General features: G+C 39.9%; 4 protein-coding genes, 1 non-coding gene and 1 pseudogene across 5 annotated transcripts in view; 2 read left to right on the forward strand and 4 right to left on the reverse strand.

The window, feature by feature from the left end:
* The window catches only part of LOC106328129 (plant UBX domain-containing protein 10-like), a 2,267-nt gene extending 1,894 nt beyond the window's left edge, over positions 1-373 (reverse strand). The window contains exon 1 of the mRNA XM_013766502.1: positions 3-373. Coding sequence (XP_013621956.1) covers positions 3-304 — 302 coding nt within the window. The 5' untranslated portion in view covers positions 305-373. The remainder of the gene's footprint in view (positions 1-2) is intronic.
* Positions 374-1,820: 1,447 nt separating this feature from the next.
* On the reverse strand, positions 1,821-2,507 carry LOC106332132. Its single transcript, XM_013770604.1, has 2 exons — positions 2,456-2,507; positions 1,821-2,419 (listed from the first exon to the last, which is right to left on the reverse strand). Exon 2 carries the CDS (start codon positions 2,288-2,290, stop codon positions 2,036-2,038), a length of 255 nt encoding a protein of 84 aa, XP_013626058.1. The 5' UTR covers positions 2,291-2,419; positions 2,456-2,507; the 3' UTR covers positions 1,821-2,035.
* A 277-nt stretch (positions 2,508-2,784) lies between these two features.
* On the forward strand, positions 2,785-2,855 carry TRNAG-CCC. The gene has a single exon. It is a non-coding gene; the product is annotated as a tRNA-Gly (tRNA).
* Positions 2,856-3,410: 555 nt separating this feature from the next.
* LOC106332643 lies at positions 3,411-4,832 on the reverse strand (annotated as a pseudogene).
* A 3,367-nt stretch (positions 4,833-8,199) lies between these two features.
* On the forward strand, positions 8,200-11,050 carry LOC106335412 (nephrocystin-3). The gene is made up of 4 exons (XM_013773933.1): positions 8,200-9,065; positions 9,159-9,772; positions 9,869-10,160; positions 10,619-11,050. Exons 1-4 carry the CDS (start codon positions 8,389-8,391, stop codon positions 10,854-10,856), a joined length of 1,821 nt encoding a protein of 606 aa, XP_013629387.1. The 5' UTR covers positions 8,200-8,388; the 3' UTR covers positions 10,857-11,050.
* A 1,626-nt stretch (positions 11,051-12,676) lies between these two features.
* Positions 12,677-14,167, reverse strand: LOC106330033. The gene is made up of 2 exons (XM_013768600.1): positions 13,139-14,167; positions 12,677-13,048 (listed from the first exon to the last, which is right to left on the reverse strand). The coding sequence occupies exons 1-2, from the start codon at positions 14,165-14,167 to the stop codon at positions 12,677-12,679; spliced, it is 1,401 nt and encodes a 466-aa protein (XP_013624054.1).
* Between the last annotated feature and the right edge of the window lie 840 nt (positions 14,168-15,007).

Raw genomic sequence — 15,007 nt, forward strand, 5'->3', positions numbered from 1 at the left:
AGATCGGTAGAGTGATGATACTCCACGCGATTCCCGGAGGTCTGAGTCCTCTTACGAGTTCTGAATCGTCGTGGATTCCTCGAGGAGGGTAATCGTTCGTTTCGGGATTCGCGGTGGAGTGATCGCCATCGATGTGGGAAGAGGAAGCGTCGGCGTCGTTATCGTGTGGGTCAGATGAAGTGAAGGAGGAGATGGCGAGTTCGAGGTCCCAGCCATGAGCTTGGAGGATCTCGGTGCACAAATCGGGATCTTCGAGACCTGTTATCGCTTGGAAGTAACCTAATTTGTCGGCGGCATCAACCATTATCACAAAAGAGAGATCTTCTTCACTTCGCCTCTCTCTCTAGAAACAAGAGAAAACTGTGCTGATTAATGGTTGATCTGTTCAATAAACAGTGACGATGGCCACGAATTAATTACCGAAAGTACCCCCCTCGACTTCAACACGGCGGCGTTTTGATAACCGAACCAGAAAGTGGTTCGATTAAACCATCTGGTTAAGATTCAATTGGGTTTCGAATTGCTAAAGGTGCTTAGCTTCAATTTTTTTCTCTCTCTACTGCTTTAGTATACCTTTCATTTATGCAAAGCGATGTTTTTTCAAAGGCAATCCATTGTTTAGGATAAGGAATCACTTTTTGAAGTAAAAGGTGAGCTAGCTTCCAGCGATATATCACTAACACGAACACATTGCAAAGTAACAAAACAGAAAGATGGAAATTGGAACTACACGATATAAACATTTCAAGCGAGATTCTCAGTCTTTTTTTTTAAATCAAATTCTTATTCATGTTTAAGCCAATAAAAAAAACATTCTTAATCATTTTGAGCAATCAAAGTGAAATAAATCCAGAAAGGGAGGGAATGAAAGATTGGATGCTTCTTTTTCAAAAGGCGATCACTGTAAAATGCTTTGCACTGGGTGCTAGAGCAGGTTTTGTTGAAATGGCCATGCCAAATTTCCGAACACAACCTCAAATTTCTAGAAGAGAGATTGATAATGATTGAGAAAGCTCAGGGTAAAGATGAGACAAAAGGCAATGCTTGCAGATTAAAGAGCTGGGTGCTAGTAGGTAATAACAACCCAATGTGGTCCTCAGAGTCAATAATAGTGCTTTCAACATAGCAACTTTTCAAAATCGCTTTAGCAATTGGAACGAAGAGTGTAAAACTCATTGCAACTCATCATCGGACCGGACCACCAAGCACAACTTTTAAATATAAGAACCATCTTTATGTACTTACCAAGCAATGCTTTGTTTTCTAATTCATTTTGTATCCAAAGTTGAAGTCAGATCCAAAGTAAGCATCGAATTAAACTTCCATATACTCAGAAAAAAAATGTAAGCTAAGAAACAACTTCCACTTAAACTTGTTAAATATAAAATGTGAACTGGAAAACAAAAACTTGTATTCTTTGTATCTAAAGTTAAAGTCGGATCAAGGAATGAGACAAACAACATATATAAGGTAAGAATCAAATGACAACTTCCACTCAAACAAGGCAATGTGCTTCACTAATCTATCCTCCAACTACAATCCATCCTTACAAACATAAAGATCACCTTAGAATCAAAGATCAGAAAGATGAAACCAGATTACATATGCGATTCCCACCACCAAAAAGTTGTTCTTTGCCTATGGTTTTCTCAACAGAGAAATGTGCATACAATCTTTACTCTTAACATAAAAACTAAAGATTAGACTTAGAACGCATGCACAATTTTTTTTTTGATTTTGGGATTCAGGTGTATAAACAATATAACCATAGGCAAATCGTGTAACCTTCAAAGAAAGAAAATCTACAAATTGCTCCAAAATCCAAAACCAAGCATATATAAAATATATAAACCTTCACAAATCATGAACGAAGACCAACCATATCCGTTCAGAGGCAAGCATAATCAGTTTACACATAAACATTCGGAGAAAAAGGAAAAAAATTAGATATCAAATCCGCCATATACAATCAAAAGTTTCTGAACGTCTTACATCGTTGATTAAATTCCTAAAAACCGAGGGATTACCGGAGAATCTAAACGATGTCGTCTGGTTGGGGAGCGGCGGAGAGAGCAAGGGGACGGCTGTTGGATTCCTCGTTGTCGTCTTCGTCGTCATCATCATCGAAAGTAGATAGGTTCACGCAGGAGCAGCGCTCGAGGGAGGCGAAGAAGGCGGAGATGACGGTGGCGCCGAACCAGCTCGCCGCCTGATCTAGCTTCTCTAGGGAAGCCGTGCTGAGATTGGAGGCGGTAGAGGCCGTGGAGTTGATGCTGCTGCTTTTATCCATGGCTTCTCAGATTCGATTTGAACCTCTTCTGACGATGAAGATCGTGTTTTAGGGATTTGAATCCTAGAGAAGGTGAATTGGGGATTTTGTACCCGATACGCGATGGAGAAATTTAGAAATATAGAGAATGTATACGCGATGGAGAAATTTAGAAATATAGAGAATGTATTTTATGTATTACGTATTACAAACCCGGTTTCGAATACCGGGGATAAGCAATCTTTTAAATTTATAACAAACTACTACATGCGGACGTGTGTTAGTAATATGGGCCTAATCTCTGTCCAATTTCTTAATTGTTTTAAAGGTTTCTAAATGTGTTTAATGGATGTTTAAGAAAGCTGGAATTGAAGATTTTGAATTTTATTCGTAGAGAATTGGTAGATTCTTGTTTGTCATACGCAATGTAGAAAATAAGTAACCAGATGAGATGTATTTTTCATTTTTACGTTTTTCTATTTAATAAAAGTATAAATATGTGGCTAATAGCAAAAGCGCATCTGGTGTAGTGGTATCATAGTACCCTCCCACGGTACTGACCAGGGTTCGATTCCCTGGATGCGCAATAAAAAATATCTGGATTGATTCAATTTTTTCTTTTCTTATACTTTTGGCGAGTTTAAGACATGAATTGGGTTCTGGTCGCGGTCCGAAAATATTATGGGCTTGAACCGGAACCTACTGGTTAAAACAAAAACAAAAATATTGTGGCTTAAGCTAGATATATAATCCCACATTGGAAGAAACAAAAGTATCAGACCTACATATATAGACAAGAAAACAATAAATCAATTGCCGAGCTTGTAATCCTAGTGGAGGCTTTAAAGGTAACGGGACGTTGGTTCAGTCATAGTGATGAGAGGAGAATCGGAAGCAAAACACTCCCGATCCAAGCCACGACAGCTGAGCCTTCTTTGTGAAGGCTAGAGTATGATCTCTTCTAGACGGGGGACGAAAGAGCGCTAGATCATGTTTCACACACAGAGCTAGCGTTTACCTTCGTTTCTAGCAGTCGATGGACCTCATGGGCTGAATCCTTGTTTGGACCATTACCTTTTACTTTTTTTCGGGGAAAAGAGTTTGTGACATGTGTTGCTAAAAACATGTTAAATATGTTCTTACTCCGTCAAGGAATCTACACGCTCAAAAGCTAGACTAAGGCATAGAGAGAAGGACGGGACACACACGTCCACTGAAACTACCAACTAACCGAAAAGAGGTCATGAACTAGTTTCATTACCACTACTTGCTACTGATATAGTCAATACAACCTATCATTATTTAATCCTTCAAAACGATCCGACCTCCTATCCATGTCTAGTCAACACACGAGTCATACGTGTCAGAGCAATTGTCGACATCATAGACATACTCATCGCTGTCATATGAGTAATACTCCTCTTCTTCTTCTTCTTCTTCTGTAGCTTCTTCTTCTATGGTCCTCTCAAAACCATCAAAACGGTAATCATCTGTTGGGTCGTAAGGCTGTCTCAACTCTTTGACCCTCTCAAAGACATCGTTTCGCCATATCCCATCAAAGTCAACACGTAAACACTTGCGTATATCAAGGTGTACCAGGTGTGGACAAGAGTCAAGAATGGCGTTGAGGCCCTTGTTGGTTAGTCCGTTCCCATAAAGCTGGAGTAGTCCGGGCATGGTTTCTGCAATTGCTAGAGCTTCGTCATCAATCATCATCAGGCTTGAACTGAGGTTCGCTGTTTAGCTTCAGTGTCTTCAGATTGGGACAAGACTGGCCTGCAGCTTTCAGAAAGTCTTCTTCTGACAATGAGCAATATGATATTTCCAGGTGTTCAAGCAATGGAAGTTTCGCAACTGCCTCCATAAACCCCTCGTCTGTTAATGTATCACACATCAAAAGCCTAAGGCTTCTCAGATTACTCGACCTGCAAATTAAACAAAAGGGTTAAAAACACAATCTAAGATAACTGATAAAGGTTCTAACTTTGCAATGCCTAGAGAGAGGAAAGAAGAGAGAGAGAGAGAGAGAGAGAGAGAGAGATGATTAACGAACAAAACATCATATGGGTCTTCTCCAAACAGTGTGAATCTTTGTCTTCTTTCATAAAGTTCGAACCTTTCAATGCCTAGAGAGAGAGAGTGAAGGGGAGAGAGAGAGATACCTAACAGCGATGTAGTTGAGGAGGTCATCAGTACCAAAGTAAGTACCCAATGTCGATCCCAACCAAACCGCCTTGGCTGCGATCGACTGCGTGACGACACATGATCTCGAGGTCATAGTCCATGTCGTCCAAGTCTCCATCGTTGCGCATATCAATCTTACTCCACGTCGAGGGTCTTTGCAAACGCGACGCCACGATCTGCACACTCTCTGCGCGTTTTCAAGTACGTCGATACGGAGCAAGATCGATGACATTAGTTCCGGCGGAAGGTCCGCCCAGTTTCCGTGTCTTCCTCTTTTCATCACCGGAGGCATTGAGACAGACGGCGAAGGAGCGACAAATGAAAACGACAAATAGCGAAAGAGAAAAGTGAAGTAGAAGCTTCGCAATTACTACTTGGCCCTCGGAGACATACGTATTTACGAAATTAGTTCGAGTCATAAACAATAATAAGCTCACTTAAATAGTTTATTGGTGAGCCTAGGCCTATGTTTAAACGCATTTAAAACTTGTTGGCTTACGAGTATCTTGCTTTTTTTGCTCTTGCTCTTTTCTTGCTTTTGCTCTCTACCACATTTAAATAGTCTATCTTGCTTTTGCTCTTTTCAACTCGCCTGCGTCATCGACCATCGCCAATCTAACCACTGTCGACTGAGTCAGAATCTAACATACTTTCAATCTGTCATCGACTGAACTTGTTGACGAACTTCTTGGTTTTATCATTATATGACAAGTGAAGGATCGTCTCTTGTTGGATAGAATTATCTTTCTACAGCAAGATTTATTTGAATACTAACTGTACCCGCACATGTTTTCTTTTCATCTAGTAGAAAAAAGGGAAAATTATATAACTAAAATTGAACCAAAAAAGGTATTTATCTATGAAACTAAGGGTTTAACATCAAACATTCACTCTTGAGGGTTCGTAATATAATATGTGCTGGTACAACGTGACAATTCATATATGAACTATCAACTATATGATGGCTAGGGGTATCAAATTGGTGGTCCGGACGGATTTGGGTGTATCCAGATGGACTTATTTTTTTGGCGTTTTTGGTTAAACTCCAAATAAGACCATTTCTAAATAGGACCATAACCAAATATGATCATGACCAGTTGGACTGTCATGGAGTCCAGACGTCCACTTAATATAGGAAGTCTAATTTTCAACTTAAAAGATGTACAGATTCTAAATGTCATATATAACATTTTAAACTTACTTAAACTTCATGTTTTACAAAAGATACTTAGACTTAAACTCCATGTTTTACAAAAAATACTTAAAGTCTTAAACTTAAACTCTGTGTCTTACAAAAAAAAAATCGATATCTTACAAAAGCCAAAAGGTACTTAAATTTAGAATTAAACTTTCATACTTCATTCTTTCACTTAATCTCATTTCCTTCTCTTCTTTCTTCCACCTTCTTCTTCACCTCTCTTCGTCTTTTTCTTCTTCTTCTTCTTCTTAGAATCACTTAACATGAGCAGAGACATGTAAGCAAAATTATCACAAACAAATTAGATATTCATCAATATGGACAAGTGAACAGATCAATCTGCAAGTAAACATCCAAGCAAATCAGTATAAAAATCACAGCAGCCAAGTAAAAGACATATCAACGATGCAACCAACTAAAGAGACATATACAAGTTAAATTTAACTAGACATCTAGAGTCTTAAGCTGCTTAAGTTAAGCAGCATCTACGACCTATTCAGAAAAAATATAATGAAAAAGTTATATATGCAATGAACTAGTTCTCCAATGTAGCAATGTGGCATTCACCAGTATCAAAAAGAAAGTATACAAGCTAAGTATAAAATCAGAAAACTTACTCGTCACTTCAAACCCACACAGCCAATTTCTTCCAAAAATGAGAGCTTGTACATTTGATGGAAGAAGTCGGCTCCTATACTTGCTAAGAACACGGCTTCCAGCACAGAATGACGACTCAGAAAGACACAGTTGTAATGGGAATTGAAAGAACATCACACGTCATGCGGGACAGCTCTTTAAACTGTGTTGCATTTTTCTCCAATATCTCAAGACACCTAGAGTCTTAAAGGCAGTCATATATCTAAAACCAGTTCAGCCAAGTACACATCTAAAGTTGATTTTCCTGTTCCCGCATTTTGAAAAAAGAATGCATAAAACTCATGCATTATGAACATAAAAACAGTAAGAACACACCAAGTACAAACTCCTACATTATAACACTAACTACTTACCCCATATCCATCTGGTATATTGTTCACCAATGTGGTTTCTGAAGGGCTCGCAGTAATGCTCTTAGGATCCTTCTTATAAACTCCATACAACTTTTTTATCTTCTTTCGGATATGATCGACTTTTGACTTGCTTGTTAATGGATCTAAGGTGTCATAACAATATTCCAAGATAGCGAACTTCAACTTTGGATCTAACACCGCAGCAGTAGAAAGTATATCACTGTATTCTTTCCGGTACTTGTCAAAAAAGAAGATGACGAAGACTTTTCTTCCTTTCTTGTTTTTTTTTTTTGAACACCATCTTCCTTTCTTGTATAAACAGATATTCATGGTGTGTTGAAATGCATGTAAAAATGTAAAAACGAAAACAAATCTCGACTTACCTCCAAATTACCTCTTCTGCGCAACCAGATCAATTTGTAAGTGCAAATGAGGTAAGAATTAAAAATGTTGAAAATAAACAATCATACAATTTTTTTTTTTAATGAGGTTCATTTCCTACTCACGCCCCTGACAGATGCATCTTCACAATTTGTCTCACCCTTTCTCAATAATTTATTCTAAAAAAAAAATCACTTAACAAAAAGTTGTTCGTCTGTCACAAGATTATTGATAGTTTTTATTTATACCTAGTTGGTTAACTCGGCTGTATAGTTGTTCAAATCATCCAAGCCAAATTCATCACGTGGCATTGGGCGATGCCATGCAAAAAAATAAAAACTCAAACTGATCGAATTTTCATTTTCATTCGAATAATTTCATGCTAGTTTGCTTTCTTTAGACAGTCTCAAAAAAGTTGATGTTATTAAAACTATATTTAATAATGGATTGGGTATCTTTTATCCACTTTGTAATCGAAATATATTTTGTCCTATAGTTTTAAATTTCAAATGCATGTTATCTTTTTTTTTTTTTGGTAAAATGTTATAAATTTAATGCATGTTATCTTCAAAAGAATGTAATCATGTTTTCAGTAAAACAGATTCACACACGATTATCTATATAATCCAATTAAACTAGTAAACTGTAATATTTTTCCATGAATATTATTAACTTTTCCTAAAGATGAAGCATATACATCCAATAAAGTAAAAATCCCTGAGTTATTAATGGATTATTAGGGTGAGTGATAAAGATAGTTAAGTAATTAAGTTAAGTAATTAAATCTTAGAATTGTACATAAAGTTTTCTCCTAATTATGATGAAATGGACTGTCAAGCGTATCTTATCATATGATATATGGATTCATACAACACAAACTGAGCTGGGTTCGGTTCTCTTTACTTATGAATAATAAAATCTTTATTTATTGGTTGGTCGATCATTACCAAGCGCCAAGCTGACATTTTAATTGGCGAAAAGAAAAAGAAGTCATCTTTAGTAGCTGGCACGAGCTTATCTTCCCTATTATTACCACGTGGCCGTATCATATTGGTTGGAACGGTTCGTGAAACTCGTCGACTTTTGTTTTCGTGTGACTTTACTACAACTGCAACTACTAGTACGATACATTATCGCAACGCCGGATGATTCATGTACCGACCAAACCGATATCAAATAGAAAAATGATCTAGCAAGATGACCGTAATCTCCTCATAATCTAAAATATATTACGAAACTACCCTTACTCCCTTCACTGACTCGTCTCCTTCTCCACTTGGATCTCTGACTGCACATTCGATACAAAGTTACAAACAAATCCTCTCTCTTGCAAATACACCACATAGATGCCAACGATGCCAGGCCTAGTCTCAGTCAAAACGCCGGCCAATGCTCCGCCGCTACGCGTGTCCGTCCCCGACACGCAACAACAACAACCTCCACGAACCCCGATGAAGAAGACCCCTTCCTCCACCCCGTCTCGATCCAAACCCTCGCCCGGTAGATCCGCCAAAAAAGACTCGCCGGGCGTTTCCTCCGCCGCCGCCGTACCTGACGTCGACGATCCATCCCTCGACAACCCGGATCTCGGCCCCTTCCTCCTCAAGCTCGCTCGCGACGCCATAGCTTCCGGCGAAGGTCCCAACAAGGCTCTGGACTACGCGATCCGCGCGACGAAGTCCTTCGAGAGATGCTGCGCCGCCGCTGCTCCTCCCGTCCCCGGCGGTAGCGACGGCGGACCTGTTCTCGATCTCGCCATGAGTCTCCACGTCCTCGCCGCTATCTACTGCAGCCTCGGGAGGTTCGACGAAGCGGTCCCGCCGCTCGAGCGAGCCATCAAGGTCCCGGATCCGGCGCGTGGACCCGACCACTCCCTCGCCGCGTTCTCCGGGCATATGCAGCTCGGTGACACGTTGTCGATGCTAGGTCAGATCGATAGATCCATCGCTTGCTACGAGGAGGGGCTCAAGATCCAGATCCAGACTCTGGGAGAGACGGATCCTCGAGTTGGTGAAACTTGCAGGTAGTTATCCAATTAAACAACGCCACGTGGCTATTGTTTGAATTCGTTGAGATTGCAGGTACTTATCCAACAAAGCAACGCCACGTGTTTCAGGTACTTAGCGGAAGCCTATGTTCAAGCAATGCAGTTCAATAAAGCTGAAGAGTTATGCAAGAAAACTCTAGAGATCCACCGTGCGCATAGCGAACCCGCATCACTAGAGGAGGCGGCTGATAGGAGGCTGATGGCTATCATCTGCGAGGCTAAAGGAGACTACGAGAACGCGCTCGAGCACCTCGTCCTCGCCAGTATGGCTATGATCGCGAGCGGGCAAGAATCGGAAGTTGCTTCGATCGACGTCAGCATTGGGAACATCTACATGTCGCTGTGTCGGTTCGATGAAGCTGTGTTCTCTTACCAGAAGGCTCTCACTGTGTTCAAGTCCTCAAAGGGAGAGACTCATCCTACTGTAGCTTCGGTGTTTGTTAGATTGGCTGAGCTTTACCACAGGACGGGAAAGCTCCGTGAGTCTAAGTCTTATTGCGAGAACGCGTTGAGGATATACAACAAGCCGGTGCCTGGGACAACTGTTGAGGAGATTGCTGGTGGATTAACCGAGATCTCTGCGATATATGAGTCTGTGGATGAGCCTGAGGAAGCACTGAAGCTACTTCAAAAGTCCATGAAACTTCTTGAGGATAAACCAGGACAGCAGAGCGCCATTGCAGGTTATGACGTGTCTTTGGTCTTAAATTGAACAGTAAAGTACTCTTCTTTGTGTTGTCAAGCTTTAGTTTTGGCTTTTGTATGTGAATGAATTGCAGGGTTAGAGGCGCGGATGGGAGTAATGTATTACACGTTGGGGAGGTATGAAGACGCAAGAAACGCGTTTGAGAGCGCTGTGACGAAGCTGCGGGCAGCTGGTGAGAAATCTGCCTTCTTTGGAGTTGTGTTGAACCAGATGGGACTGGCGTGCGTTCAGCTTTTCAAGATCGATGAGGCTGGTGAGCTGTTTGAAGAAGCAAGAGGGATTCTCGAACAAGAACGTGGTCCTTGTGATCAGGACACTCTCGGTGTTTACAGCAATCTGGCTGCCACGTATGACGCCATGGGAAGGTAATGATAATTGTCTTTAAAAAAACTATCTGACATACAACTCAACTCACTGATGATCTATTGGTTCATCAACACAATAAGCACAACTTCGTTGGGTTAAAATTTGTGAACTTGACTGGTGTTGCTATCTTCGCGTAAACAGGAATCAAAACCTGGTCGATATGATATGTGAAAACTAGGAGAGCCCAACAAGCTCCGGTTTAGACTTTTCTGTTTTCAGTTTTCGGTTGAACCGGGTCTATTCATTATATTTGAAATGGTTTGGTTTGGATATGTTTTTTTTTTTTTTTGGAAAGATTGGTTTTTGGACAAATACAAAATGAAAACGTAATCAGATATTTTTTTTCATTTGCATTAGATTTGGAACGATTTATTGGTATGGTTCCGGTTCAGTTTGAACCGGTTAAACCAGATTAGTAAAGACAATTCGTGTTTCTGATGGCTATTTCATTTTGCAGGATAGAAGATGCCATTGAGATATTGGAGCAGGTTCTGAAGCTGAGAGAGGAGAAGCTCGGTACTGCAAATCCTGATTTTGAGGACGAGAAGAAGCGTCTGGCCGAGCTTTTGAAGGAAGCGGGGCGGTCACGGAACTACAAAGCCAAGTCGCTACAGAATCTGATCGATCCAAACGCAAGACCTCCCAAGAAAGAGGCATCTGGTAAGAAATGGCCTGGCCTCGGTTTCAAGTTCTGAAGAACACAAATCGTAACCACATATAATAAAAAATCATTCACATATAATATATATACTCAATAGTATTATGTTATCATTATTTTATTTGATCTTTTCTGTATCATAAGTATGAGGCTGATGAATTAATTTCCTGTATCGTGTTTTATTATTTGAGTTTGGTGAAGTACTGCCAAGTTGGTGAGCTGTTTGTTTGAGTTTGAGAGTTTCTTTAATTCGGTCCCTTTTTCGAAAATTTATATTTCTTGCGTGTGCTTGTCTGTGTAATTGTGCAGAAGTATCGATACCTGCAAGTATTTGCCTTTGTCACTTGTACAAGTTTGATTTTTGAATCACTAAAGTAAATTGCATGACAAACAAACGCAGATTGAAACTTATTAATTTACGGATCACAACACTAAACTAAACATTGGAAATAAGGATTTTTTGTTTCTTTTATTCTAAATATTCGACTAATCATTACTCTTTGATTGATTATCCAGTTATTTACAAGAAAATATCCAGATTTTTATTTCTAAAAACAAAAGAAAACGGTCTGAACAATACTCTTTGATTGATTATCCAGTTATTTACAAGAAAACATCCATATATTTATTTCTTAAAACAAAAGAGAACGGTGTAAACAATCCGTTGGTAAATTTGAAATTGAAAACTAAAGAGAGCAAGAAATTAAGAATCTATATAGAAACAAATCAATCACATCAACTAGATTGGAGAAAAAGACCATTTTACTAGGAATGAGTATCTCTACAACAAAAAAGCTTTATCCTAAAATATTAAGATCTTTCTATTTCTATTGCCATGATACATATGGGACTAGACTCAATTGATTGTGATATAATGGGTTAAAATGTCAAAAGATGGTGGTTTAAATGGTTATAGTGTACTTAAACGCATCTAAAAAAATATATGCATTGCAAATTGAACTAGAATCTGCAGCAAGTTAACATAAAACCACCAAAAATATTCAGTAAATTGACAGACCAAATTCGAATTTCGTTTCTTTTCAAAAAAAAAAAAAAAAATTCGAATTTCGTTTAGTTAATGTGATCAATCATAGTTGGCCATTAAACAAGAGTTCTTGAACATTTTTTTGGTCTAAGTTATAAACTTCTCCAACAAAAAAAATTATAAAACTTAGCATTCGAAAACCTTCAAAATAATTATGTATATAAGAAAATACTGGTAGGATAATAAACAATAAACAACTAAACACACACATATATATTACGTAGAAACTTTTTCACCTAAATTTGTGCTCAAAAGATTCTAGTTTATTAACACACATCCTAAATAATTAACACAAATCCTAATTTATTTTAGTTTCTACTTGAGACTTTATACTCTACTCAAACGATGCATTTTCAAAAAAGCCAGTTGAGTGCTGTTTATATTAAGATTATCACTGATGCCACAAGTAAACTAATTCAAGCGTTAGATAAGCAAGCTAAACAAAAAAATTATGATCACTCGTTTTATAGGATCACTTTTAGGATAATGGTTATAATTTTTGAATTGCTGAATTTGTGAAAATAGTGTTTAGATAAAATTACTATACAATTTTTAAATCAATCTTATGAGAATGGTCACATTTAGAAAAATCAGTTGCAAAAAAAAAAAAAAGAAGGGTCACATTTTAACTATTTTTTTGTTGAAATTTTAAATTGATTAACAAAAAAAAAATTTACAGGCCACTGAAGTTTATGCTTTCAGATAAAGAAACACAAGTCATATAATGGGAAAATAACAGATTACGGTTGTAGCGAAGAAGCCCGAGTGAGCCAACGCTGCATCATGTCACCATAGAAGCTCGGCTTCCGCTTTCACGGAGAGGATATCCTGTTCCTAATTGTCTTGTCAATGTATCGAACCATTTGACCCACGCTGAGAGGAGTACCTTGATGGCGCCTGCTGTTCCTCTCATGCCAAATACTATGGATGCTAGCTTGGAGAGCAAGCTTCAGGAGACATGTATCAATCTCCCTCCTGCGATGAGATAGAAGAGATGTGACGGTGATAGTCCAGTCGGGATTCACACGAGAACCCAATAGGAATCCTACTAGATCAATCAATAATGTAAATGAGTAAGCGCAAGCGAAGAACAAGTGGTCACGAGTTTCGTCCGGTTCACCACAGAGGAGACACGGTTGCACGCAACCCCAAGCTCTGTTTTTCGCTCCCCTCGACAGTCTATCCTGAAAAGCCAACCATGTGATAAAAGCAAACCGTGGAATGCTCTGTTGAAACCAAACAACTTTTCACCAAGGGAGGTTTGGGTTATGGACCCGAAGCTGTTCCCAAGTTGCTTTACTCGAGAAGGTTGGTTTGTAATCCTCATCTCCGTGGCGCCATAGATGAAGATCAGCAGCCGCGTCCTCCGCCGGAGCTGAAACAGAGTTGATGCAGGCTATCATCACCCATAGGTGATAGCCACGACACCAACGAATGTTCCATTGTCCACCAGAGGCCGCTTCTGAGACCGTCGCGTAGCGGGAGATACCCAAGACTTGTGTTCCTGAAGCACCTGTGATGTTGAAAAGTCTTCCAACCTGAAGCCAGTTATCAAACCAGAATAAGGTGGCTTTGCCATTCTCTATCTCAGACCGGAGAAAATATGCAGCTTGGTCCCTAAGTTTCAACAGTTTACGCCATATCCAAGATCCTGCATACTTATCGTTAACGTCCCAGAAGCTGTGAGTACGCAACAGATAAGCCTTCGTCCAAGCTACCCACAAAGAACCAGAGTTCGTGAGTAATCTCCAGATCAAGCTAAGCGCGAGCACTCTTGAAGTGTCTGTAAGACGTCGAATGCCTAAACCTCCTTCGTCCTTAGGTCTACAGACATCATCCCAAGCGACCTTTGCCTTCGTATGCGTGTGTGGCGAACAAGACCAAAAAAATGTGGCACACATCCCTTCGATGGTATTTAGACACCTCTTGGGAAGCCGAAACACAGAGCACCAGAAGTTTGTTATACTACCAATGACTGTTCGAAAAAGCTGCAAGTGACCCGCATAAGAAAGAGATCGGCTTGACCATGACACCATACGCGTGCGAATCTGATCAATCAAAGGCTCATAGTCTGCTTTGGTCATTGTCTTCGTGGTAAGCGGGAGACCAAGGTATCTCACAGGAAGAGATTCAGTAGGAATGCCTAGGCGTTGAACCTCGTCTCTAAAAAGTTGACTAATACGGCCAGCCATGAAGATAGAGGACTTAGAAGGGTTTATCACCAGACCGGAGATACTTGTGAATTCTGATAAGACCTCAAACACACCCTTCAGTGAAGCAGCTGCACCATCAGTGAAGATCATTAGATCGTCCGCAAAGCTTAGGTGTGTTAGGTTTACCTTGCTGCAGGAGGGATGGAACCCAATACGCTGAGAGAGAGAGACGCCTTATTGAGCATTCTTGACAATACATTGATGGCAATGACGAACAGATACGGGGAGAGAGCATAACTTTGTCGCAGGCCCCGTTCACTACCAAAGAAGCCTTCCAATTCCCCATTAACTGAGACAGAGAAAGCAGCGGTTGAGAGACATGTTTGAATCCAGTGAATAAGCATATCCGGAATACCCATCGCGCTAAGGGTATTCATGATGAAAGACCATTTTACAGAATCGAAAGCCTTCGAGATATCCAGCTTGAGAATACTACGGTGTTGGATTGATTGCTTGTGACAGTCTTTGACCAGTTCAGTAGCTAGTAGGACATTTTCAAGCAGCAGTCGACCTTTGACAAAAGCGCACTGGTTTGGCTCAATCAGCTCCGGAAGCAACACCTTAAGCCTGTTTACGAGAATCTTAGAAATCACTTTGAATAAGATATTGCAGCAACTGATAGGTCTGTAGTCTTTGATCTCCTTTGCATCCCCATGTTTTTGTATAAGTGTCAGTATTGTAGCATTAACGCCTCGAGGCAGAAACCCATACATGAAGAAAGACTGAACAACTATGACAAAGTCTTGTTTAATAATATCCCACAATGCTCGATAAAACTCAGCCGGAAAGCCATCAGGTCCTGGAGCTTTACTAGACGGCATGTAGAATAACACATTTCGTATCTTAGCCTCCGATATAGGATGGGTAAGGAGCTGAGCAGTGTGCTCCGGACATCTGAAGTCCATGAGATCAGACAGGTTCGGAAGAACC

Source organism: Brassica oleracea, chromosome C3 (assembly GCF_000695525.1).
Source record: "Brassica oleracea var. oleracea cultivar TO1000 chromosome C3, BOL, whole genome shotgun sequence".
Lineage (NCBI taxonomy): Eukaryota > Viridiplantae > Streptophyta > Magnoliopsida > Brassicales > Brassicaceae > Brassica > Brassica oleracea.